This window comes from Diplotaxodon limnothrissa, linkage group LG10 (assembly GCF_057381915.1).
Source record: "Diplotaxodon limnothrissa isolate DT_005_m linkage group LG10, D_limnothrissa_male_GT1.1, whole genome shotgun sequence".
Lineage (NCBI taxonomy): Eukaryota > Metazoa > Chordata > Actinopteri > Cichliformes > Cichlidae > Diplotaxodon > Diplotaxodon limnothrissa.
The window spans coordinates 791283-818856 of record NC_140605.1 but is presented as its reverse complement, the minus strand read 5'-3'; the positions used below and the strand labels follow the sequence as shown (position 1 = coordinate 818856).

General features: G+C 46.2%; 1 protein-coding gene and 1 pseudogene across 1 annotated transcript in view; both read left to right on the top strand.

Moving 5' to 3' along the window:
- The window catches only part of sim2 (SIM bHLH transcription factor 2), a 58582-nt gene that overhangs the window by 18084 nt on the left and 12924 nt on the right, over positions 1 to 27574 (top strand). Inside the window, exons 3-6 of the mRNA XM_085364217.1 lie at positions 17225 to 17314; positions 17555 to 17663; positions 24990 to 25075; positions 27100 to 27299. Of these exons, the coding sequence (XP_085220343.1) occupies positions 17225 to 17314; positions 17555 to 17663; positions 24990 to 25075; positions 27100 to 27299 (485 nt within the window). The remainder of the gene's footprint in view (positions 1 to 17224; positions 17315 to 17554; positions 17664 to 24989; positions 25076 to 27099; positions 27300 to 27574) is intronic.
- LOC146623669 (uncharacterized) lies at positions 1610 to 10023 on the top strand (annotated as a pseudogene).

Below are 27574 nucleotides of genomic sequence, written 5' to 3'. Positions count from 1 at the left end.
GCAGCATAGTGGTTTTTTTCCAATTACTTTTTAAAAGTCAGGTCAAGGCTCCAAAAGCCCAAAGGCGATATGAGGGTGGCGGCTCACAACAGTTTTTCCTTGCTACATGGATCATTTTAGTTCAGCTTTCCTTTTGTTATATTTCTTTAAGAGTTCAAAATGTGTTAATTACATAAATAAAATGTAATTTGCTCTGTAGCACTTCATGGATTTCATAAGCAACACACTTTAGTTGCTTTCTTTTCAAACAAGCCTTTTGTTGATCTGAGTATTTTATATTCTTTACATTATTTACATTTGATCTTTTACATTGTGCATAATGTCTATTGATTGTATTGTTTATTTTAATATTTGTGTACAGCGCTTTGTGACTGCCTGTCTGTGAAAAGCGCTTAATAAATAAACTTTACTTACTTACTTTAGTTGTTCACACAAAGCATAAAGGTAAAAAAAAAAACAATATAAACAGTGTTATCTTCATTTTAGATTTCAAAAAGTATTTGCGGCTCCCAGTGTTTTCTTTTGCGTGGAAACCGGGTCCAAGTGGCTCTTTGGATGTTAAAGGTTGCTGACCCCTGCCCTGGGGAAACACCCAGAGGAGCAGTGGGGGAGTCGAAGTAAAGGCGGCCCGCGCGGAAGGCAGAGAGCTGGAGCTTTGGCTGCTTCAAGGACTGGGACAGTTTCAGCGTTTTGTCCGGAGATGTTGCTATGTGGTCAAGATCGGGCTCCGACGACAGCCTCAGGTCGTAATATGGAAACTACTGCAACAACGGAGGATCCCGTTGAGACAGTGCTTCTTACATGCTCCCCACAATGGAGTAAAGTTGTGAAAAATGGCAAGCCTCGTCACAAGCTGGAGAAGGTTAATTCGGGTTCAGGAATGCATGCTGCTACCACTGGACACAATAAGAGGCCTGGACCTGTATCGATTATCGGCCCTGGAGCTGTGAGTACAATCAGAACTGTGAAAACTAAATTGGTGAGCGTATTTGCCACTAAATTTGCCCTGGATGTAGATAAGATAAGATAAGATAAGATAAGATAGAACTTTATTAATCCCTCGGGTGGGTTCTTCTGGGAAATTCGACTTCCAAAAAGCACAGCAACGACCGAAGTTACAGTTACAGAATTGTTATATATATATATATATATATATATATATATATATATATATATATATACACACACACACACACACACACACACACACACACACACACACACACACACACACACATATATAAATACAGAGACAAATATAAATAAAATATACAAAGGGGATAAATAGAATAAATAGGAATAAAAAATAAAAATACAAGTGAATTGCACATTTCAAGTATTGAGATGCAGAAACTCTTGCTCTGTATTTGAGAGAGAAACTCAAAAGAGATGTGACCTGTCAAAAAATTGCTAGTAAACGTAGCAGGTTCGGCTCTTTCAAGGTTACTGCTGAATGTAATGATGTGGGTGAAATGTACAATCCTGAACTCTGGCCTGAAGGGGCTCTGGTCCGGTGTTTTTATGAACCTCGTAAGCCCGGTACGGTGGTGCCAAGCACAGTGGATCCAGCAGGGGAGATAACTGCGCCTTCTGGTACCAACGTATCAACATGAAGATGTCTATCCGGGTATTATCTTACAACTGTCATGGTCTACGTTTGGGACAGAGTGCAGAGGATAGAGCTCGACGGATTGTTGTGGACAGTCTGCTTGCAGAATGTGACATTTTATGCTTGCAGGAGACATGGTTGTCCAAACACGACCTGGGAAAACTTAACTGTCTAAAGGCAAGTTTTTTGGGAGTGGGGGAATCAACAACTGATCTCAGCACAGCCATAGTCAGAGGCAGAATACCTGGAGGGGTTGCTGTGCTTTGGGACAAAAAAATAGACCCTGTGATAAAGCCCGTTAGACTGAATGTAGACTGGTGTATACAATATACACAGAATAATATCAGTTTTATCATTCTTAATATTTATACTCCCTATGAATCTTGTCAAAATGAGCAAGAATACCTCAGTAGGCTGGTTTTATTTATTCAAGTATTCAAGTATATATGTTTTGGGTGATTTTAATGCTGATCTCACAGACAGCAGTTCTCGGTTTGCTGACCACTTAACCCACTTTTGTGAAGTTAACAATCTTATCCTGTCTACCAAAGTGTTACTGCCTGCAGACAGCTATACATACATAAGTGAAGCCTGGCATAGTACATCATGGCTGTGTCAGCCGGTGAACAGCTGTGATCAGCTGATCACGGGGCCGGGGTTAAAAGAGAGACGCCACCCACCTGTTCGCCGCTCAGACATCATTCTCTTCGTGTCAGGAGCTCCGAAACTCTGCCGACGTCAGTCTCCGCCTGATTCAGCAACCGTGAGTGTTTTTCCCTTCAATCCTTTTTCTCTTCCCGGCTCCGCTCGCTCTCTGTCTGTAACGACAGTTCCGAAGCCACGCTTCGCGCACTGATCGTTACTAGAATAACTGCGTGTCTGCTCCCAAACCCACCGCTAGCCGTAGCCGCGCTTGGGTCTAGTCAGCACGCTACACAGGCACGCCGAGCTACTGTGCGTAGCTCGCCCCGCCGTGACAGGATGTCTGAGCCCGCTATAGACCCAGCGGAATTCGAACGGCTGAAAGCCGAAGTTCTATATCTTCGCGGTGTGGTAGATCGGATGTGCACAAAAGTGGAGTCCCTCACCGAAACTGTCCTCCAACTTTCCACTTCCGTCACCTCGCTGCAACGTCAGCCGGCGCCGGTGAGCGCGGAACCCCGGATTGGACTACCAGACAAGTGGAACGGAGTTGATGGCCGGCCTGATGGTTTGCTTGCCACTTTAGACACGCTGTTCGAGTGTCAGCCCACTAAATACGCCACCGCCCGTGCAAAGGTTGCACTGCTAACCTCTCTCTTGTCTGGCCAGGCTCAGGAATGGGCCGCGGCTCTCTACTACAATAAATCGGCAGCTTGCAATGACTATGCCCTGTTTGTGGAGGAATTAAAAAAGACGTTTGTTCCCCCGAGCAGCGAAGTGGAAGTGGAGTCACAGCTGCTTCATCTACGCCAGGGCAGCCGACCCGTCTGTCACTTTGCCTCTCAATTCCGCACCCTGGCCGCTAAGCTACAGTGGGGAGACGCTTCTCTGCGCTCTATTTTTCTGGAGGGACTGGCTGACTACATCCGAGACGAGATGACCGGCCGTGAGGCCCCTAAAACCCTGAATGAGGCCGTGGACCTCGCACTGAAGATTGACCAATGTGTGATGTCGTGGCCTCGCCATACCCCTCGGGTCTTCAAACCCTTTCAGACTCAGAGGACCACGTCTTCGCGACCTCCACCCCCCTCTGATGGAGCCACGGCTAGCCCAAGCAGCACATCCAGCGAGGAGCCCATGCAGCTGGGTGGACTCCCCAAAGAGGAGAAAGAGAGATGCTGGCGTGAGGGCCTCTGCGCCTACTGTGGATCAGCTCGACACCGTCGTCCCCAGTGCCCGCTACGGCCGGGAAACGACGACGCCAGGTAGACTGCGGGGGTGTCCCACCTGGCCCTTCCCACTCCTCTGACCCCTCTCGTTTTCTGTTACCGGTAACATTTCACCTGAAACACCAACGGCTCTCATCTGAAGCCCTCCTGGACACCGGAGCCGCTGAGAACTTCATCGATCAAAAAATGGCCTCTCGGCTTCGCATTCCGTTGACTTCCGTCGACCGATTCCTCCCGGTGACCTCAGTAGACGGGCGACCACTCCAACCCTACCCGATCCAGTTCCAGACCCAGCCAGTCCGCATGTCTGTCGGGGATCATCAGGAGGAGATCCGGTTTTTAGTAGTCTCGGCCACTTCCTCTCCTCTCATCCTCGGATACCCCTGGTTCCGTCAACATGACCCCCACGTCTCGTGGTCTTCCTGCCAGATCCTGGACTGGGGTCCCCAGTGTTCACGCCGCTGCCTTCTCTTCCGCACTGGAAAGGACTCAAAGTCAGAAGAGGCGTCACCCCCGGAGCCCATTGATCTGGATAAGATCCCTCCGGCTTACCATGACCTATCTGAGGTCTTCAGTAAGAAGCGAGCCTCTGCTCTCCCTCCTCATCGCTCCTACGACATGGCCATCGAGCTCCTCCCGGGAGCGGTCCCTCCTCGTGGTCGCCTGTTCTCGCTGTCACCCGCAGAGAACAAAGCCATGGAGGAGTACGTCGCTGAGGCTCTCCAACAGGGCTTCATTCGCCCTTCTACCTCCCCTGCAGCTGCGGGATTCTTCTTTGTCAAGAAGAAAGACGGCGGGCTTCGCCCCTGTATAGACTACCGGGGCTTGAATAAAATCACTGTTAAGAACCGCCATCCTCTTCCTCTGCTATCCACCGCACTCGATTCCCTCTCCCAGGCCTGCATCTTCACCAAACTAGACCTACGCAGCGCCTACAATTTGGTGTGGATTAGGGAAGGGGACGAATGGAAGACGGCCTTCATCACCCCTAACGGGCACTGGGAGTATCTGGTGATGCCCTTCGGCCTCTGCAACAGCCCTGCTGTCTTCCAACATCTGATCAACGATGTCTTGCGGGACATGCTGGACCGGTTGGTGTTTGCCTATCTGGATGACATCTTGATCTACTCCCGCACCGAAGTGGACCATATTCGCCATGTGCGGGCCGTGCTGAGCAGGCTGCTCGAGTACCAGCTGTTCTGCAAACTGGAAAAGTGTGCCGTCCATTAGCGGTCCACCACCTTCCTGGGCTTCACCATCTCCTCCAATGGCCTGACCATGGACCCGCAAAAGGTCCAAGCCGTGACCCAGTGGCCTCAGCCCTCCAGCCTTAAGCAGCTACAGAGCTTCCTGGGCTTTGCCAATTTCTATCGGCGCTTTATCCGCAATTTCAGCACCATTGTCGCCCCACTGACATCCCTCACCAAACCAGCTAACCTGCCCAAGCCCTTCTGCCTCCCCCCTGGTGCGAAACAGGCATTCCGAGACCTTATCCGCTGGTTTGCTACGGCTCCCGTCCTGCTCCACCCTGATCCTGCCGGAGATTTTGTGGTGGAGGTGGATGCCTCCGATGTTGGCGCTGGCGCCGTCCTCTCTCAACACGGCCCAGATGGGAAACTTCACCCGTGCTGCTATTTCTCGAGGAAATTCTCTGACACGCAGCGACGGTACGGTGTCGGTGACCGGGAACTCCTGGCCATCAAGTGGGCCTTGGAAGAGTGGCGGCATTGGCTCCTGGGAGCGAAAGAACCGTTTCTGATCTGAACTGATCACCAGAACCTGATCCATATTCGTTCTGCCAAGCAGCTCAACCCAAGGCAGGCCCGTTGGGCCTTATTCCACCTCGCCTACCGCCCTGGCTCCAAGAACACCAAGGCAGACGCTCTCTCCAGGCAGTTCGCCCAGGACGGCCTCACGTCAGACCCTGGACCTATCCTACCATCTCATTGTTTCGCTGCCCCCCTTCGGTGGCCCTTGGAGGACTCTATCCGGGATGCCCTGACCGCCGAACCGCCTCCGCCTGACACCCCGGCTGGGAGGCTCTATGTACCATCCCGGTGCCGTCAGGAGGCCTTGCTCTGGGCTCACTCCTCCCCGCTCTCTGGTCACCCAGGGCCCGACAGGACCCTCCAGCTCCTCCGTCGTGCCTTCTGGTGGCCCTCCATGACTCGGGACGTCCATGACTTCGTTTCCGCCTGTGACACCTGTGCTCGGGCCAAGTCCTCCACCCAGCCGCCTGCTGGCGACCTTCGCCCTCTCCCTGTGCCGAGACGGCCCTGGTCCCATGTCGGTCTTGACTTTGTTACCGGCCTCCCATCTGTGGACGGTCTTGACACCATCCTCACCTTTGTGGACCGGTTTTCTCAGGCGGTGCACCTGGTCGCCCTGGCCGGCCTCCCCTCCGCCAAACGGACGGCCGAGCTCCTCCTGGACCATGTCGTCCGGCTTCACGGATTCCCCAAGGACATAGTCTCCGATCAGGGGCCCCAGTTCACCGCCAGGTTCTGGAAAGCCTTTTGCCGCCTGATAGAATAGAATAGAAGAGAATAGCCTTTATTGTCATTGTACAGAGTACAACGAAATTGGAGTGCCACTTCCTTGGTGCAAGTTTCAATAATAAATATAAATGTAAAATATAAAAAGTACAAAAAAAAACAACAATCGTAAGTACTCAAACAATAGTATGTACAATATATACAGGATAGCAGCATTAATATGATGACAGTATGAATAGCAGCATAATATAATGACAGTGACGGTATGGAATAGGTTCAATTGTTTTTGTGCTTATTTACTACGGTGATAGCTCTGGGAAAGAAGCTATCCCTGAATCTGTTTGTCCTGGTTTTATGTGACCTGTACCGTCGGCCTGACGGTAATAGTTCAAACAGTTGGTTGCTGGGGTGAGAGTGGTCCTTGATGATATTGCCAGCTCTGCTGAGGTACCGAGAGTTTGCAGTGACCTCCAGGCTGGGCAGAGAGCAGCCAGTGATCTTCTGGGCTGTGTTGATGACCCTCTGCAGTACTTTCCTGTCTGCAGCTGAGCACCCTGCATACCATGTTGTTATGCCGTACGTTAGGATGCTCTCTATGGTGGCTCTGTAAAATGTCACCAGCAGCCTCTCCTCCAGGTTGTTCCTCCTGAGCACTCTCAGAAAGTGGAGACGCTGCTGGGCCTTTTTAACCACCGCTGTAGTATTTGCAGTCCAGGAGAGGTCATCAGATATCTGCACGCCCAGAAACCTCATGGAGTGTACCCTCTCCACACAGCTCCCGTGAATGTAAAGTGGGGCCGGGTCTGCTCTGCCCTTCCTGAAGTCCAAGATAAGTTCTTTAGTTTTCGTGGTGTTCAGTTGGAGGTTGTTAACTGAACACCACTCAGTCAGTCTGTTGACCTCATCTCTGTAGTCCGACTCATCCCCCCTTGAGATGAGTCCAACCACTGTGGTGTCATCCGCGAACTTTATGATGGTGTTTAAGAGATGGGTAGGGGAGCAGTCGGATGTGTAGAGCGTAAACAGGAGGGGACTCAAAACACATCCTTGTGGAGACCCAGTGCTGAGTGTGATGGTGCTGGACCGGTGGGGGCCGAGTCTGACAGACTGTGGTCTATTTGTCAGGAAGTCCTTGATCCAGAGGCAGATGGGGGTGGAGAGTCCCAGGTGAGACAGTTTCTGGACCAGGATCTCCGGGATGATATGATTGAATGCTGAGCTGAAGTCCAGAAAGAGCATTCTCACATAGCTTCCTCGGTGCTCCAGGTGACTCAGCGCAGTGTGGAGCGCTATGGTGATAGCGTCCTCGGTGGAACGATTTGTCCTGTAGGCAAATTGGTGGGGGTCCAGAGTGGGAGGCAGACCGGCCCTGATGTGCTGACAGACCAGTCTCTCAAAGCACTTCATCACTACAGGCGTAAGTGCAACAGGCCTGTAGTCATTTGGGCTGGCCACAGCTGTCTTCTTGGTGATGGGGATGATGGTGGAGGTTTTGAGGCAGGGCGGGATGGTGTTTGATGACAAGGAAAGGTTGAAGATTTTAGTGAAGACTCCGGTCAGTTCGTCAGCACATGCTCTGAGAACCTTTCCATGTATTCCATCAGGACCTGCCGCCTTCCTGGGATTCACTGACCTTAGAACACACCTCACTTGGTGCTCCCTAAGTGTTAGTGTGCCAGTGCTGGGGGCGGGTGGAAGTGGTGTGGCAGCTGAGGGCTTGGTCGTCTCAAAGCGGGCGAAGAAACGGTTTAGATCCTCAGCCAGTGAGGCATCAGTCCTAGATGTTGCCTGGTTATTGCTTCTGTAGTTGGTAATGTGATTGATCCCCTGCCACATTTTTCTGGGGTCGTTGTCAGCAAAGTGATCTTCAATCCTCCTCCTATAGGCAGCCTTAGCTTTCCTGATGCCTCTACTCAGGTTTGCCCTGGCCGCCCTATACGCAGCCCTGTCCCCTGACTTGAAGGCAGTGTTGCGGCTTTTTAGGAGGGATTGCACTTCGCTATTCATCCAGGGTTTTTGATTTGGAAACACCCTGACCCTTTTGTTGACGGTGACATTGTCAACACAGTTCCTGATGTACGAGAGTACAGTGTCCGTGTACTCCTGGAGGTTGTGGCTGGAGAATAAATCCCATACAGTTGTTGAGAAGCAGTCCTGCAGTTGAGAAAGGGCTCCTTCAGGCCAGGTTTTTATTGTCTTTGTCTGGGGCTTTGTTTTTCTCAGCAGGGGGGTGTAGGTGGGGGTGAGGGACATGCAGAGGTGGTCAGATCCAGCCAGGTGGGGGAGGGGTGTCGCTCTGAAAGCATGCCTGATGTTTGAATAGACATGGTCCAAAGTGTGTTCTCCTCTCGTAGCAAAGTCCACAAACTGGACAAATTTAGGAAGCACAGTCTTTAGGCACGCTTTGTTAAAGTCGCCGGCGACAATAAAAACCCCATCGGGGTGGGCAAGCTGTTGTTTGTTTATGGTGTTGAGCAAGAGGTTGAGAGCCGTGCTAACGTTAGCATCCGGCGGTATATAAACAGCTATCACAATAACTACTGTAAACTCCCTCGGGATGTAAAAAGGTCTGCACGAGACTGCCAGAACCTCCAAATCAGGAAAACAGTGTGTGTGAATGATCCTGCTGTTACAACACCACTCGTTATGCACGTAAACACATAGCCCCCCTCCTCTGCTTTTACCTGAGTTGCTGTTTCTGTCATGCCGGTGTAGCGTGCGGCCTGCTAACTCGACTGCAGTTAGCAGGAGCGTCTCCCAGCCTCTCGTCCGGTTATCACCCTCAGACCAATGGGCAGGTTGAACGGACCAATCAACAGTTGGGGCGCTTCTTACGGTGCTTCATCTCCGCCCAACCGTCGCTTTGGCCTCGTTACCTGGTGTGGGCTGAGTTGTCTCATAACCTTCACGTCTCTTCCGCCACCGGTCTCTCGCCCTTTGAGGTCTGTCATGGTTTTCATCCTCCTATCTTCAGCCATCAGGAAGCGGGGGTCGACGTGCCTGCTGCTGAACGGATGGTCCGCCGCTGTCGTCAGGCCTGGATCAAGGCGCGGGCTGCCATTACCCGGGCCAACGCTCTGTACACCCGGCAGCATCGTCGCCGCCACCGCCCGGGTCACCGCTTCCAGCTGGGGGACCGCGTCTGGCTCTCCACAAGGCACCTGCGGCTGCGCGGTGAGTCCAAGAAGCTCACTCCCCGGTTCGTCGGCCCGTACGAAGTCACTGCCCGGCTCAACCCCGTGGCTTACCGTCTCCGGCTTCCACCCGCCATGAAGGTCCATCCGGTTTTCCACGTCTCGCAGCTTAAGCGGCGCGTCACTTCCTCGCTGGCACCCCCCTCCTGGGCCCCGCCCCCGCCCAGGATCATCGATGGGGGTCCTGTCTACACTGTCCGACGGATCTTGGACTCCTGTCCCCGGGGCCGGGGGGTCCAGTATTTGGTGGACTGGGCTGGCTACGGCCCTGATGAGCGCTCCTGGGTGCCGTCCCGCTTCATCTTGGATCCTTCCCTCATCTCGGATTTCCGTCGCCGCCGTCCTGGCCTGTCGGGTGCCGGTCCTCGGGGGGGGGGGTTCCTGTCAGCCGGTGAACAGCTGTGATCAGCTGATCATGGGGCCGGGGTTAAAAGAGAGACGCCACCCACCTGTTCGCCGCTCAGACATCATTCTCTTCGTGTCAGGAGCTCCGAAACTCTGCCGACGTCAGTCTCCGCCTGATTCAGCAACCGTGAGTGTTTTTCCCTTCAATCCTTTTTCTCTTCCCGGCTCCGATCGCTCTCTGTCTGTAACGACAGTTCCGAAGCCACGCTTCGCGCACTGATCGTTACTAGAATAACTGCGTGTCTGCTCCAAACCCACCGCTAGCCGTAGCCGCGCTTGGGTCTAGTCAGCACGCTACACAGGCACGCCGAGCTACTGTGCATAGCTCGCCCCGCCGTGACAGGCTGGACCACCGTATCTGTACAGCTGATGGACATGCAGCTTTAGCAAACATGACTATCAGGTATGAGGTAACTCTGTCAGACCATACACTTTTGGTTTTACTGTGAATGTGGAACAAATGCCAGCAACAACTGGAAATAATATTGCTAATATTGCTACCAGTGTAAAATTAGACTGGTCAACATTTGGTGAAGATGATTTCTTAGCTTATCATAGTGATACCGATATACATCTGAACAACATTTCTTTGCCCAAAGAAGCTATTTTGTGTAAAGATGTCAACTGTAAGAATGCTGTGCATAAACATTTACTCTGCTCCGTGTAAGATAAGATAAGATAAGATAAGATAAGATAAGATAAGATAACCTTTATTAGTCCCACACGTGGGAAATTTGTTTTGTCACAGCAGGAAGTGGACAGTGCAAAAGTTATGAGGCAAAAATTAGAATACAATAAGAATAAATACAGTACACAACTGTACAGAATAGAATAAAATAAAATACTATATACAGTAGAATAAAATAAAATAAATATACAATAAGATAAAAATAGAATACAAATACAAATACTATATACAACTGAGTAAAAATACAACGATGACAGAAAGGATTATTGCATGTGTATGATGATATAGTGACTGCTCTGCATGAAAGTGGTACACTGCTTGATAAACAATATAAGCATAAGAAACCTAACATCAGACCTGGCTGGAAAGAACATGTATCCATGTACCATGATGAAGGTCGCATAGCTTATAAATGTTGGGCCATGGCTGGAAGACCTAAACAAGGCCCAGAATTTGAACAGAAAAAATGTGCGAATGCCAGATATAAGTACGCTGTTCGCTTTATAACTAAACATGAGCAAATGCTGAGAGCGGATTCTTTGGAAAATGCTGTGTAATAATATGGCAGATTTTTGGAAAGAGGTGAAAGCTCTTAATAACTGTAAACCATCTCTACCATCAACTGTTGAAGGTGTTTCTCGGGCAGATAACATTGCAGCATTATGGAGACAGCATTACAGTGCATTGTTTAACTGTATAAAAAGTGAACCATATGAGGACAATTTTGACATGAGTAATGACACAATAAATGTAAGGACACATGAAGTATATGAAGCCATTCATAGGTTGTCTGATAATAAATCCTCTGGTTTGGATCACATCACGGCAGAACATTTAAAACATGCTAGTTTAAGGCTAGCTCCTCTTTTAGCGCTCTGCTTCACTGGGTTTATGATTCATGGCATATTACCAGACTCAGTGCTGTGTATTTTACTGGTACCAGTTATGAAGGACAAAGCTGCAAAAGTGAGCTGTTTGGATAATTACAGGCCGATTGCACTAGCCAGTATTTTATCTAAGGCGTTAGAAAGAATCTTGTTTGACAGAGTTAGTGTGTTCATCTCTTCTCTGGATAATCAGTTTGGCTTCAAACCAAAGCACGGCACTGACATGTGCATATATGCACTCAAGGAAATAGTCAGTTTGTACAGGGCTAAAAATTCATCTGTCCTCATGTGTTTCATTGATGCCTCTCAGGCTTCTGATCGAGTGAACCACAGAAAACTTTTTGATAACCTGAAGACACGGGGAGTTCCTCAATACATGGTGAGGATTCTCTCTTACTGGTACGCTCATCAGAACATGCAGGTTAAATGGGGAAGCAGTATTTCTTCCCCCTTTGGTGTCAGCAATGGTGTTAGACAGGGTGGGATTTTGTCTCCAATTTTATTTAATCTATATGTTGATGATCTGTCCATACAGCTGAGAGCCTGTAACACTGGGTGTATATTAGGTAAAACATTGATAAATCATCTTATGTATGCAGATGACCTGGTTGTTTTTAGTCCAAGCAGTGCTGGGTTACAGGATCTTCTCAATGTCTGTACTGAATATGGTGTGCAATATGACATAAAGTACGATTCTGCTAAAAGTGCTGTTTTGATATGTAGAACCAAGCAGGATAAACAGCTAAATTTCCCTTTGTTTAAACTGGCCCAAAAACTCTTGAAGTTCATAAAAAGGTGGAATACCTCGGTCACTTTAGAATAGAATAGAATAGAATTCAACTTTATTGTCATTGCACATGCACAGGTACAGGGCAACGAAATGCAGTGTGCATCCATCCAGAAGTGCTTTAGTGATATAGATATATTACAATATATATTAGCAATAATATAGATATGTGAGTATATTACAGCAATGGGTCTATTATGGTATGTTATAATGTACACGGTATGAAGTATGTTGTGAATATTCTATAACTATAAGTATGTACAGGCTGTAGTGAGTACAAACTATGTACAGGCTATGGACAGGATATACATATGAAAAACTATACAGAATATGAAATAAATAACTTTACAGAATGTGAGATATACAGTTATACAGAAATGGGAACTATGCAAGTTATAAACAGTTGTAGGATTAAAGATTATCGAATGTACAGAATGATTATTTACACAGAGCTATACAGTAGTGCAGTTAAGATAAGTGAGGGTGTAGATAGTTTCTACAGAGGCTATATAAAGTGCTAGTGGTTGTGAGTGGTGGTTCAGTCCATGTTATTATTGTGTGTTTGAGGGTACAGTTGTCCATTGTGGGTGTGTGTATGTTCAGTCCATGTGTTTAACGTGGGTCAGATGTCAGGAGGCAGAGTTCAGGAGTCTGACAGCTGTGGGGAAGAAGCTGTTCCGGTACCTGGTGGTCTTAGTCCGGAGGCTCCTGTGGCGCCTCCCAGAGGGCAGGAGGGTGAAGAGTCCATGTGATGGGTGACTGGGGTCTTTGATGATTTTCCCAGCCCTTTTCAGACACCGCTTCCTGTAGATGTCTTTTATGGCAGGAAGTGGTGCTCCGGCGATGCGCTGGGCAGTTTTCACGACCCTCTGCAACGCCTTCCGGTCCGAGGCAGAGCAGTTCCCGTGCCAGACTGTTATACAGTTGGTCAGGATGCTCTCGATGGTGCAGCGATAGAAGTTCACCAGGATGTCTGAGGACAGGTGGTTCTTCCTCAGAGTCCTCAAGAAGAAGAGGCGCTGGTGAGCCTTCTTGACCAGCTTGGAGCAGTTGTTCGTCCAGGTGAGATCCTCGGAGATGTGGACTCCCAGGAACTTGAAGCTGCTCACACGCTCCACAGCCGTCCCCTTAATGTGGATGGGTGGATGTGGGTCAGCATTCCTCCTGTAGTCTACGATGAGCTCCTTGGTCTTCTCGGTGTTAAGCAGCAGGTTGTTTCTGTCGCACCACTCAGCCAGACGAGCCACCTCCTCCCTGTAGGCGGCCTCATCGTTGTCACTGATGAGGCCAATCACCGTGGTGTCATCTGCAAACTTAATGATGGTGTTGGAACCATCAGCAGGTCTGCAGTCGTGGGTGAAGAGGGAGTAGAGGAAAGGGCTCATCACACAGCCTTGTGGTACACCGGTGTTCATCGTGATTGTAGATGAGCAGCGGTTATCCAGCCGGACATGTTGGGGGCGGTTGGTCAGGAAGTCCAGTAACCATTTGCAGATGAGGGAACTGATACCCAGGTCTGTCAGTTTCCTGATGAGTTGTGAGGGGTGGATTGTATTGAATGCTGAACTGAAGTCTATAAACAGCATTCTGGCGTAGGTGTTGTTGTTGTCCAGGTGTGAGAGGACAGAGTGCAGTGCGATGGAGACTGCATCCTCTGTGCTCCTGTTCTGGTGGTATGCGAATTGGTGGGGGTCCAGGGTGGACACGCTCTGAGAACACGCCTGGGGATGCCATCAGGGCCTGCAGCCTTGTGGACATTGATCCTGCTCAGCACCGCTCCTACATCGGTGGGGGAGAGAGTCAGAGGTTGGTGGTCTGGCGTCATGTCTGCTTTGGTTGTGGTTGTGGGGTTCCCTCGCTCAAAACGAGCATAAAAGTTGTTGAGCTCGTTGAGGAAGGAGACATCAGAGGATGCGGGGGAGGGTTTGGTGGTCCTGTAGTGTGTGATGGGCTGGAGTCCTTGCCACATGCGTCGGGGTTGTAGTTGGAGAAGTGTTCTTCTACCTTCTTTTTGTAATGGTGTTTGGCTTTTTTGATGCCCTTCTTTAGATTAGCCCTGGCTGTGCTGTAGGTGTGTGCATCTCCTGACCTAAAGGCAGTGTTGCGGGCCTTCAGGAGGAGACGAACATCCCGGTTCATCCAAGGCTTCTGGTTGGGGTACATGGTGATCCGTTTCTGGGTGGTGACACTGTCTGTGGTTTCGGAGATGTAATCCAGTACAGATGAGGCATACTGGTCCAGGTCTGTGTGCGTGAACATATTCCAGTCTGTGTTTTTAAATCTGTCCTGGAGCACTGCGTCTGTCCCCTCTGGCCACACTTTAATTGTCCTCACAGCAGGTTTCACACGTTGGATGAGTGGTGAATACCGAGGTGTGAGGAACAGGGAGAGATGGTCCGATTGTCCAATGTGGGGGAGGGGTGTGGCTTTGTAGGCTCCAGCCAGGTTTATTACTGAGCAAATGAATGATGATGACGACATATACAGACAGCGGTGTAAGCTCTATGTGCAGGCAAATACTATTGCTCGCAAATTCAGCTTTTGTTCACTTCCAGTTAAAGTGGCTTTGTTTAAAGCGTATTGCACACCGCTATATACTGCCCCCTTGTGGTCATCCTACAAACAATGTAGCATGCAGAAGCTGCATGTTGCATAAAATGATGCGATGAGAATCCTTTGCAGGTTACCTAGAAGGGGTAGTGCCAGCCAGATGTTTGTAGCTGTGGGTGTTTGGACTTTTAAAACACTTTTAAGAAAGTTAATGTTCAATTTTAGAGAACGACTGGATGGCTCTAGTAACAGTATAATTTTAGCGCTCACAGATCCGACAGTGAGTGGTTCCCATTACTCATCCAGTCTGAGAAAGCACTGGTTGAAGTGTTTGTGTATTTATTGATTTCTTTTAAGTAATTGTGTTTTATGTATATTATGGTTTTATATTTTTACAAATGCTTTATATGTTTATATGTATATACATATATATATTTTTAAGGTTTATACCTTGTGTTTTATTTTATGGGGGGGGGGGGGGGGGGGGGTGTTTCTGTCTTGTTCTTATGGACATGAAGTCTGCCAATAAAGATTGATTGAGTGATTGATTGATTGATTGATTGACCTCACTACAAAATATTCCAAAGGTAACTGTTAAAAAGGTGAAAAAGATTGGGAATGATAGCAACTCAGTTTGGTGGAGGGGGATTTTGCTGTGGCGTTGTTTTTCAGAAGCCAGGCACGGCCCCATAGTTCCACTGGAAGAAACTCTCAGTGCTGCAAAATACCCACCAAAAGACATTTGGCAGAGTGGAGACTGCAAGCCAGGCTTTCTCAACCATTTAAAAAAAAGGAGTTTATTGAACCATCAGAAAAAATGTCTTTTAAAAAATTAATTACATTTTAATTTCCATGCATGACTTTTAATTTTGGCATATTTATTACATGTGGCATTTTGCTTAAAAATGTGCAATTTATTGAGGTTTTTCAGGGGGGGAAAGGATCACATTAATGATGTTGAAGTCTCAAAAACTCACAAAAAACCCTGTATGTAACAAATATGACACACTAGGCGTTAAGGTGCTAAACCTTGTGGAAAGCCTTCTCGGAAGAGTTGAAGCTGTTATAGCTGCAAAGGGTGGACTGACATTATACTCAACCCCATGGATTAAGAATAGGATCCCACTCAAGTTAATTTGCATATGAAAGGCAAACGATGGAATAAGTTTGGCAATATAGTGTACGATTACAAATTCAAACATCAATCTTCAGTCTACCATGATCTGCTGCCATACACACTTACACATAAATTATGTTCAAACATGGTGTTAGTTATGCAGACTGTGGTTATCACATAAGTCCAACAAAAGAGTTTAACCCCTCTCCAGTAGACCTCCAGTTGTGCATTGAGCTCGACATCTCTGTGCTCTTCTTGCGCTTTACTTAGGACCAGTTTGTCTTGGGAGACCCTACCAGGGGCTCCAGACAACATAGCCCCTATAGGCACACAAACCTCTCCATCATGATAAGGTGGTGATTCATGGATGGGTGCGAAATACTAATTTGATCATGAAGTCACATTTTGTGGTATATGGTAGTTATTTGTACAGCCAGAGCTTTTGTGCAGGCAAGACCCAGAGTTGTACTGACACGTGATAACCCAACTGATTCAATTCAAATCTGTCATGAGAAGCTGTGTGTGGGAGGGAGGATAGGACCCAAAATGCAGGACCCAGAAGTGGGACTAAACTTGTCATCAGCTTTATTGCCAGAATTGCAGAATGCTATTACTATTTATTTAAATTATTTCTTTCAGATTGGTGCAGCGGCTGCAGTGATGCAGACGTTGTACCGGTCCATCATGGTGTAGAGAGCTGAGTGTAAAAGCGAAGCTCTCAATTTACTGGTCGATCTACTTCCCTACCCTCACCTATGGTAATGAGCTGTGGGTAATGACCGAAAATACAAGCAGCAGAAATGGGCTTCCTCCGAAGGGTGGCTGGCCTCTCCCTTAGAGATAGAGTGGAAAATTCAGCCATCCGGGAGGGGCTCAGAGTAGAGCGGCTGCTCCTCCACATCGAAAGGAGCCAGTTGAGGTGGTTTGGGCATCTGATAAGCCTCCTGGGCGCCTCCTATGTGAGGTGCTCCAGGCATGTCCCACCGGGAGGAGGCCCTGGGGCAGACCCAGGACACGCTGGAGAGATTATATCTTTCGGGTGGCCTGGGAATGCCTTGGTGTTCCCCCAGATAAGCTGGAGGAGGTGGCCGGGGAGAGGGAGGTCTGGTCTTCTCTTATTAGGCTGCTGCCCCTGTACCCCGGCCCCGGATAAGCGGAAGAAGATGGATGGATGGATACTTTCTCTCCAAATTATTTTTCTGAGTTAACTTCAGCTTCCTCCAAACCATCAACAGATCTCTTAGACTGTATTGTTACAAGACTGCTCAAAGAAGCCCTACCATTAATTTATTCATCAATCTTAAATATGAAAAATTTCTTTCAGTTAATGAACTTTATGTTGGCAGTAATTATAATCACTTTAAAAGCCATCACTTGACCCAACTGTCTTGGCTAATTATAGGCCAATCTCCAACCCTCCTTTTAGCTGTAAACACCTAACTGATCATCCACAGAGGAATTTATTTATTTCAAGAGTTTCAGTCCGGCTTCAGATTTTCTTATGGACTATAACATCAGACCCATATCTATGCATGTCCTACTAGACCTCAGGGCAGGTCTAGTAGTTATCGTCAACATAACTTGTTGTTAATAGTACCTTCATTGTTGCTCTCTCCCTCAGACTCTAGATGGGTTTGTTTTTGTTGTTGCATCAGATGGAAAAATCATGTACATATCAGAAACGGCATCAGTGCACCTTGGTCTGTCACAGGTAAGACAATCCACCTCAGCACTCTCTCATGTGGACTAGTATACCCAGGAATAAGTTTAGATTTTCTGAACCAAACAATCTGGAGAAAAATGTATAAGTAACATAGAAGCATGTGTCATGTAACAACTGAGTTTTCAACACACTTCAGACATGGCATAAATAGAACACTCTTTTGTTTCTATATGAATTTAATGCATTTGTGCAACTAATCACTAAATGTTCCAAATGTGTGTGCCACAGGTGGAGCTAACAGGAAACAGTATATTTGAGTACATCCACCCATCAGACCATGATGAGATGACAGCAGTGCTGAGTCTCCGCCAGGCCCCACAGCAACATTTCTTGCCAGGTACTTAAAGACCTTATTTCTCCATTGTGTGCCACACAGTGGTAGTTGATATTTTATTCTTGAAGTGAATTAACTGTTTGTTCTTCGATGCTGTCCATGCCTGGCTGCTCCTCTTGTCTCTCCTCCGGTTGCGGTGTGCTACTGAAGTATGGGATGCATGATTAGAACCGTCTGTGTTGGCCAGCCTCCCTTGGCACCATCTGTAACACCCCTCCTACTACAATGATGTTATGATGTGATATACATACAAAAGATATTTTAAAAATTTATAATATATGCCCATGTTTGCAGAGGTCATTGATTGATTGATTGATTGACTGATTGATTGAATCTTTATTTTGAACATGTTGAAAAAGTACAACAACATAGAATTTGAAAACAACAACATAGAATTAAGAAAATGTGCCCCATGTTCGGATTGTGTGTACAAGCCAACTCTGCCTCCTGTGAAAGGAAATCAGCTACAACTACCTGAGTCCCCAGCCTATGGACCACCTTGAATTTAAAAGGCTGAAGTTTCAAAATCCACTGGGTGATCTGGGTGTTGGCATCTCTCATGCAACAGAGCCACTGCAGTGGGGTACAATCCAGCAGAGGGTGAATGGGCATCTCAGGAGGTAATAACAAAGAGAGTGTGCCGCCCACCAGATTGCCAAGCCCTCTTTTTCAACAGTACTATACCAGGTTTCTAGTTCTGACAGTTTCCAGCTGATGTACACAACTGGGCAGTTGACCGCCCCTTATCTGCTGACGGCAGGCCTCTGCTTTAGGTGTTAGTCTGCAGGATAAAAGAGAGGGAAAGGTTTGGTGTGTGGAGCAGTGGTTCCCCACAGAGAGCCTTCTTCACCTTCAAGAAAGGCATTTTGCACTGCTCCATCCACTGGACCAGGTCTGGGGTAACCTTTCAGATGAAGTCAGTCAAGGGCCTTGTTGGCATCGCAAAGTTCAGAACAAACCACCAGGAATTGCCAGCCAGCCAGCCCTAATAGGGCTGAAATAGTGGAATAGGTGAATTTAGTACCTCCAGCCCCAACTCATCTCAATTATTTAGCACACTCGCCACATTGGGGTGATATATTTGTGTGGCAGCTCCTCTGTCTTACTGCACCAACTTGTGGTCAACATCCACTTGCCATGTGACCAAATCTTAGAAATATGGTATCTAACCAGATTCTTACTCTGGATGGCATTACTTTGGCCTCCAGTAACACTGTGAGGAACCTTGGAGTCATTTTTGACCAGGACACGTCCTTCAACGCACATATTAAACAAATATGTAAGACTGCTTTCTTCCATTTGTGCAACATCTCTAAAATTAGAAATATCCTGTCTCAGAGTGACGCTGAAAAACTAGTTCATGCATTTATTACTTCCAGGCTGGACGACTGTAATTCATTATTATCAGGAAGTCCTAAAAACTCCCTGAAAAGCCTTCAGCTAATCCAAAATGCTGCAGCAAGAGTCCTGACAAGGACTAGAAGAGAGAGTATATTTCTCCTGTTTTGGCTTCCTGTTAAATCCAGAATTCAAAATCCTGCTCCTCACATACAAGGTCTTAAATAATCAGGCCCCATCTTATCTTAATGACCTTGTAGTACCATATCACCCTATTAGAGCACTTTGCTCTCCCTCTGCAGGCCTACTTGTTGTTCCTAGAGTATTTAAAAGTAGAATGGGAGGCAGAGCCTTCAGTTTTCAGGCCCCTCTTCTGTGGAACCAGCTTCCAGTTTGGATTCAGGAGACAGACACTATCTCTACTTTCAAGATTAGGCTTCAAACTTTCCTTTTTGCTAAAGCATATAGTTAGGGCTGGACCAGGTGACCCTGAATCCTCCCTTAGCTATGCTGCAATAGACGTAGGCTATGTGTTAATAGACCTCTCTGCATTGAATCATATCTGTTATTAACCTCTGTCTTTCTTCCACAGCATGTCTTTCATCCTGTTTTCCTTCTCTCACCCCAACCGGTCGCAGCAGATGGCTGCCCCTCCCCGAGGAGGTTTCTCCCTGTTAAAAGGGAGTTTTTCCTTCCCACTGTCGCCAAAGTGCTTGCTCATAGGGGGTCATATGATTGTTGGATTTTTCTCTGTACCTATGAAGTGCCTCGAGGCGACTTTTGTTGTGATTTGGCGCTATATAAATAAAATTGAATTAAATTGAATTGAATTTAGTAGACAAAGGTGAATGGCTTAAACATGAATTGAGCTGCAGTTTGGGGAAGGCCTCGGAGGGGACTGGCCGCGGCTCCTGGGCATGGCAGATCCCCAAAGAAGGCATCCCCTAAAAGCAGTAATAACTGTGCTTTACAAAGGTCAAAGACCTCTGCAGTAATATAACTGGTAGTCAGGCTAGCGAAGATAAGTAGCCCATGGCCTCAATAAGGTGGTGGAGGATGAGCTCGAAAAATTAGGAAGAAATTGCAGGAGAAGAGATCAAAGGAATTTCAAAATTACGAAAGACCTTGATAGATGATTAAGGGGAACCCTTCATCATGTAGCAACATGACTTGACTCGGAACTGAAGCTCTAACAGTGATGTATGCTGGGATTTTGAGACTTGAAGTAATGGCTTGAGGGGTCATAAACGCTTAAGTGAGCTTGTCTTGGGGCAGAAGATGGAGAGGGGATGCCTGGCTGGTTAATTTGCTTTGGGTAAGGTAGCAATAACTACTGTGCCGATTTCAAAAGGGACGCCTTGAGGAATTATGCATATGGTGGAGTTCAGATCTCTTAAAAGGAGCAATAGAGGACAGAACCCGGCATCCCGGTGCCACAAGGGTTTGCTGCTGCATTCTGCACAGGAGGGAACAAAACGGAGAAACTGTCATCCTGGTGTGAGGAATGTTTACTGCTGTGTTTGCAAATGACTGATATGGTGAAGGAGACTGGGCACCCGGTGCCAGGAATGTGCACTGTTAGATTTTGTGAAAGATTGATAGATGCAGGGAAGCTGGCATCCCAGAAAGGAAAGCTTGCTGCTACATTTGTGACAGAGGGATAGAGTGAAGAGAAACTGGCATCCCGGAGCCAGAAAATGTTGCTACTTCTAATTGCAAAGGGGGGACAGTAGAGCAAAAAACTGGTATGAGAACTTGGCATCCTGGTATCAGGAAGTTTTTTGTTTTTGTTTTGTGCAAACGACAGATGGCAGACAACTGACATCCTGAAGGCAGAAGGGTTCCCTGCTGCTTTTTGCAGTGATAGCTGCAGAGAAGCTTATTGCTGCATATGAGGGACAGAGAAAGAGAACCTGGCATCCCGGTGCCAAAAGCTTGCTGCTGCATTTGCAAATACGTGAAGAGAACCAGACATCCTGATGTCAAAAGCATTCTGCTTTGTTTGCAAAGGAGGGATAGAGAAAGAGAACCTGGCATCCTAGTGCTATAAAGCATGCTGCTGCATTTTGTGAATGATGGATATAGAAAGAAGCTGGCATCCCAGTGCTAAAAGGGTTCGGTGCTGCTTTTTGCAATTATAGAGGTTCAAGGTTCAAGGTTCAAGGTTCTTTATTATTTGTCACATGCATAGTTATACAAGTATAACACACAGTGAAATGTAGCCTGACACGCTCCTCGACATGTGCAAAAATTGGGGGGGGGGGGGGGGGGGTGTAGAGGAAGAACATTATATATATATATATATACACACATATAGTATATGTACTGGGTGAATGTGCAGTGGTAGCAGCAAGCAGGTGAATTCTGTACATTAATATGAATAGACATCTGACTATTTTACAGGATAGACAATATAAACATATTTAAAATTAAAGGAATTGAAATGTACATTGTGCCTTGGTTTAGTGTCTGGAAGAGTCCTGTCTCAGTCAATTATAGATGATGTGAGAGGGCGGGTGTGTGTGTTTAGGGCACGGATGGCTTGGGGATAGAAGCTCCTCTTGAGTCTCTCTGTCCTTGCCCGGAAGATGCGGAACCTTCTACCAGATTGCAGAAGTTGGAACAGTTTGTTGCCAGGATGGGACGGGTCCTTCAGTATCTGCGCTGCTCTAGTCCGGCATCTCCTGGTGTAGGTGTCCTGAAGCGGGGGGAGAGCAGATGCAGAGAAACTGGCAACTCGTTGGGAGAGGAGCTTGCTGCTGCGCTTGCGAATGAGGGAAGAGAACCTGGCATTCTGGTGCCAAAAAGCATGCTGCATTTCCCAAAGGAGGGATAGAGAGAAGGGGAACTGGTAACCCGGTGCCTTTTTTTTTTTTTTTAAACATCTGTGCAGAGAAAGTGGCAGCTCTGTGGTAGGAAGTTTGCTGCTGCAGTTTACGAATGATGGATTTCTTTATCCATGCAGAGCTGTGTGTTGAGAGTGGCCTTGAACTCTCCATACAGTCTCACTGTGCCACCAGGTCAGCAGAGGGCAGCACAGTTGGCTTTAGGGACAAACCATGGACGATGTCCACTGTGATTCTTGGATACCATGGACAGTTCTCACACAGAGTCCCTGTAACAACTACTCCTGCACCTATGAGTTTGTGAGGTCTCAGAATTTTGAATTATCTGGATGACTGGCTGGTCTGTGCAGTCTCAGAACAATAGTCTTGCAGCCATGTAGTTGTGCTCTTAGAACATGTCCAGCCTGTGGGTTGGCTTCTGAACTACCAAAAGAGCAAGCTCCACCCATCCCAGGTCACAACTTTTCTAGGTATGACTCTGGACTCCAACAGGGCCACTCAGACATTGGCTCGCCCTCTTCAGGCTACACTTTTGGGTCAGCTGGGGAATGCTCTTTGCCTCATGGGCCTCATGGCATGTTCAGCAATGCCTTCTGAGTTTGGGCCTTTGCCCACAGCAGTCTCATCAGGCAGGGACTTTGGTGCCACAGAGGCTCCACTGAGCTCTCCACTTTTGAAGGTACTCTCAAATTAGAGCAGGGTTATGTGTTGGATATAAATGTGTTGGAGCTAATGGCTCTGTTCCTTGCACTCCAGCAGTTCCTGCTAAGACTGGGAGGCTATCATGTCATCATCAGTACAGACAGCACAGTAACTACAGTCACAGCAGCCTACATCAACAGGAAGGGGGCCTAGACTCTAACATCCTCTGCAAGCTGGCAACCAGGTTGTGACAAGCCAGCTCCTGGTTTGAAGGAAACTCCTGTCTTAGGTGAATGGAACACTATTCTCCCCTTTCCCACAGACTGATGTGTGGCCCCTGAGGAAAAGGCTCCTTGCCTTGTGGCTACCAGAACTGGTGGTACAAACTATGCAAGAGTCTATGCAAGAACCCACTAGGACTGCCTACTTGTATCACTGGGGACTGTTTGGCTCCTGATGCATGGCCCACCAGATGGCCAACCATGAGGCTACAGTGGAGATCATCCTGCAGTTCTTGCAATCCTAACTGGAGGCGTGCAAATCAGCAGTTACCCTGCGAGGTATTGTGGCATTGATCAAGACAGATTATATTGGTCACTCACCTCCAGCTGAGTGACCAATATGATCACTCATCCGGAGTGAATCAGAGGTGATTCATTTCCACTCAGTGGTAATGAATCAGCTCCCAGTTTTAAAAGGTACCCAGAGGGCGACAATTCACCAGTCTAGATCCCCACTTCCCCTATGGGATTTGGATTCAGACCTTTGTGCACTTCACCAACCTGCCTTCAAGCCTCAAGGATGCTGATTTGAACTGAATTTCCCTCAAAACAGCTGTTCTGATAGACATAACATTTTCCAGAAGGATTAGTGATTAGTCCATAAAGACTGTTGCAGGTTTTTACTGGAAGCAGCAGGGTTTATCCTCCGTACCAACCCTACAGGCCAACTCAGGACAGAAGACAGCCTGTGCCAGGCTGCTCTGTGCTCTGTCTGAGTCTTGACAGAGTATATTAGGTGCACTCAGACCATTAGGAAGACTGATCAGCTTTTTACCTGTTTTAACTTTGGAGTCCTGGTAGACGCTTGTCAAAGGCCAGACTGTCTCACTGGGTTGTAGATATCATGCAGCAGGCATATATATTTTCGGGTACTTCCTTCCCATTCATTTCCCATGCATATGGAATATGTAAAAGAATAGATATAGTCTCTTACTCAGAGAACCAAAGTTACAATGTAACCATACAATTCACAAAGAGCTATTAGCTATTAACTTGGTATATCTCAGCATGCTGTGTCATATATCCTAAAACAATGAGATAACTGGACAAGTAGAAGACAAAACAAAAGTGTACAGGAGATGAAAATGGGTCAAATTTCTGTCTTTATGAAACAGAAAAAAATCCAGTGAAGACTTGACATGCGACCTGAGATATGTATCTGCCCCTTCACTTGATCCATCTACTATTTGTTGAAGTCGCACCAGAAATAATCTCAGTGCAAGTCTGGCTGTCAAGAAGCCATTCTTAACCCTCTCAGGCTCAAATTAAACTTTTTGTTGCTAATGCACAACCAAGTCCTGCAGTGGTACTTCTGAGTAAAAAAAAACCCTCATAAAATATGTATGTGGGGTAATCAAGTTGTTAGTTTTTACTTTTGCAAATCGGCAACGCCTGCCTTGAGAGGGTTAAGGAAGGGAAGCAAGGGAAATACCTGAAGTATGCCAAATTACACAAGCGATGGACTGAAAATCTGTGGCAACAAATCTTACAGAGTAATGAGTCTACATTTGAAATTTCTAGTTCAAATCATTGTCAGAATCTACAGAGGACAAAGGAAAATAAGTAAAACAGTGATTATCTGCAGCCATTTGTAAACACGGTGGGGACTCAGTCATGGTTTTGGGGGTACAGCCAGTGGTGTTAAGGATCTTGTTATAGTTAATGGTATTATGAACACAAAAGATACACCAAATGCTTGAATTTAGATCCACAATGCAATTCAATACCTTCTGGAAAGCACCTGATTGGCAAAAGGTTTATTTTTTAGCATGAAAATGATTCCAGAAATCTTGCCAATACAGTAAAAGCATACATGGAAAGAAAAAGACAACGAAAGACCACCAGCTATGGATTGGCCTCTCCAGATCCCGGACTTCAGTATTACTGAAGCAGTGTGATCGAGAATGGAACACAAAGTAGCCACCATCCACCAGCTTTGGATGTCTTTCCACAAACCTGCAAGCGTGGACACTATTCCTGTAAACTGCTTAAAGACAAAGAAAGCTTTCGTAAGAGCATTCCACCCCCACCCCAATTTTTTACTGTACTGTACTCCTAAGAAACTCTTGTCCCAGAGCTTTTGGACAGGATTATGGTAAGGTTGTGCAGTGGCAACCGGGTGAGAAATGGAAGTTGTTGAAGAAGTGTTAAAAATGGAACATAATATAAATAATATAACATGCGTAATGCCTCTGAACTATTTTTTGTCTGTTTCTTGACAGAGTATGAAATTGAGCGGTCCTTCTTCTTGAGGATGAAGTGTGTTCTTGCCAAACGAAATGCAGGGCTGACATGTGGAGGATATAAGGTATGTAAAGCCAGTGGATGACAAATCTGCCAACAAGGACACCAAAGTTCAGTGGGTGCGTTTGTTTCTAATTTCTTCCTATCTTGGTTCCTTTGTGACATGAAAATAATTTTCCCTTTTCCTATTGATGATTTTCCAGTCCTTTTTTTAGCATTTTTTTTTTTAACGAAAAACAAAGACCCCCGTCCTTTGTAATAGATTTACTGATTGACTAACTGACTTGGATGTTCATGGTGTTTTGAATACAGTTCAGTGTATAGATTGTTCACAGACACACCGCACACATTGTGTGTTTGTGTCTTTAATGCTTGGATGAAAACCCATGTCCGCATGTACATCAATAAATGCTCTGTCTAGTCCCTTGAGATACTCTGTCAGGTTTTTACTCCAGCTGCCTTCATTGGCTTTTTGTTTGTGGGTCTCTCTGCCTTCAGTTTCATCTGAACTTATTGAAAGCAATGCTCTTTTTGCTTGAAATCAGATGACTTACTTTCCATTAACATATATTCAATTTTCTTGCCTTGCAAAACTCTTGGATTGCTTTTGTAGTATGCTATAACACACAAGCTCCAGGGAACTTTAAAGCACACTTTTTGTCCTATTTTGTCTCTATGAGCAAGCACCTGGTAACAGTAGGAATGAAAACCTCAATTTTAACAGGAAGAGGCCTCCAGTAGAACCAGGCTTAGGGAGGCAGCCATCTACCAGTTGGAGGCGAGGGGAGGGAGACTGGACAAAAGACATGCTGCAGAAAAGAGCCAGATTAATGATACTGAATTATTAAATGCAGTGTGATGTATAAATACATAGTGAGTGAAAAAGGTGAGTGAATACGAAACATGCATAACTAAGGGAGGATTCAGGGTCACCTGGTCCAGCCCTAACTATATGCTTTAGTAAAGAGGAAAGTTTGAAGCCTAATCTTGAAAGTAGAGATAGTGTCTGTCTCCTGAATCCAAACTGGAAGCTGGTTCCACAGAAGAGGGGCCTGAAAACTGAAGGCTCTGCCTCCCATTCTACTTTTAAATACTCTAGGAACAACAAGTAGGCCTGCAGAGCGAGAGCGAAGTGCTCCAATGTCCACATGCATGTAAATGCTAAACAAACAGTTAATTATAAGCTTACTCATTAATTCAAAAAGCTGCTGTTTTCTATGTAAGGAGTGCATGAATGTCAAACATTCTGACACTCATTTACACTGCAATGGATGCATCAAGGGCAACTCGGGTTCCAGTATAGTTCCCAAGGGTATGCAGCCGGGAGGAGTCGTGGAGGAGGCATGTGTTAGGTTAAAAGCACTTTCCTGTGTGTGTGTGTGTGTGTGTGTGTGTGTGTGTGTGTGTGTGTGTGTGAATAAGGCTTGTAGTAAGACAGCACTTTGTGTATTTAGATGAGGTGCTATATTAAAGTGCTATTTCAGTACCAGTGCATGTATCATTTTATTTAACCCCTTAAATTAAAGCTGTAATTCTATACTTCAATATTATTCTGATAATTTGAATAATTACATTTTATAAAAATATTATAAAATTTATATTATAGTAATATAGAAGTAAAATTGAAATATTTACATATTAAAATATTGAAAATATTAAATATTTATTACCATTATTACTACTACTATTGGAGCGGCACAGGAGGGTTGTTTTTAAATTGTTAAATGAACACATTTCATTTTTGAGATACTGTATGTCTGAGAAGTTAACTTAAAAGGGGCACAATCAGCGCATCTGTGGCACACATATTTCTTGAGCATCCTCTCTAGAGCCCAGATCAGATCCGACAAAAAGGAGCATGTGATCCACATGAAATGCACGCAAATACGAAAGCTGCATTTCACAGTGGAATCTGGGTGACTGTGATTTGAACATTATGGTTTGTTAAATGATAGTTTAACTGTCAAAATTTAATCCTATAAAAGTTGTTTCATAAAGTGCTACTTGGTTAAACAATGAAGTTTGATTTGGAAAAGTCCCAGCTCCTTTTGAATGCATTGACGTTTGTTTCCTACCGTTGTTTCCCAGGTCATCCACTGCAGTGGCTACCTGAAAGTGCGTCAGTACATGGTGGACATGGTGCTCTATGAATCATGCTATCAGACTATGGGCCTGGTAGCAGTTGGACACTCCCTGCCTCCCAGTGGTATCACTGAGATCAAACTCCATAGTAACATGTTCATGTTCAGAGCCAGCCTGGACTTCAAGCTCATCTTTTTGGACATGAGGTAGGAGACATGTTGAGAAGGTGGGTAGATAAAGGAAAACCATGACATTATGATATTCTGTCACCTGTTAAAACTCATCGTCACAATAAATGAGCAACGTAAAGATAAATCTAGTAATAAGGATTAATGCAGGTATAATACATTAAGCAATTTAAACGATATTCACTTTAAAAAAATATTGGTATATAAGCTTAACAAAAAGCTATTTTAAAACATTTTAGGGCTGTTAAATGAACATTATGATTCACTTCCACATATGAATGTTCAAATCAGCC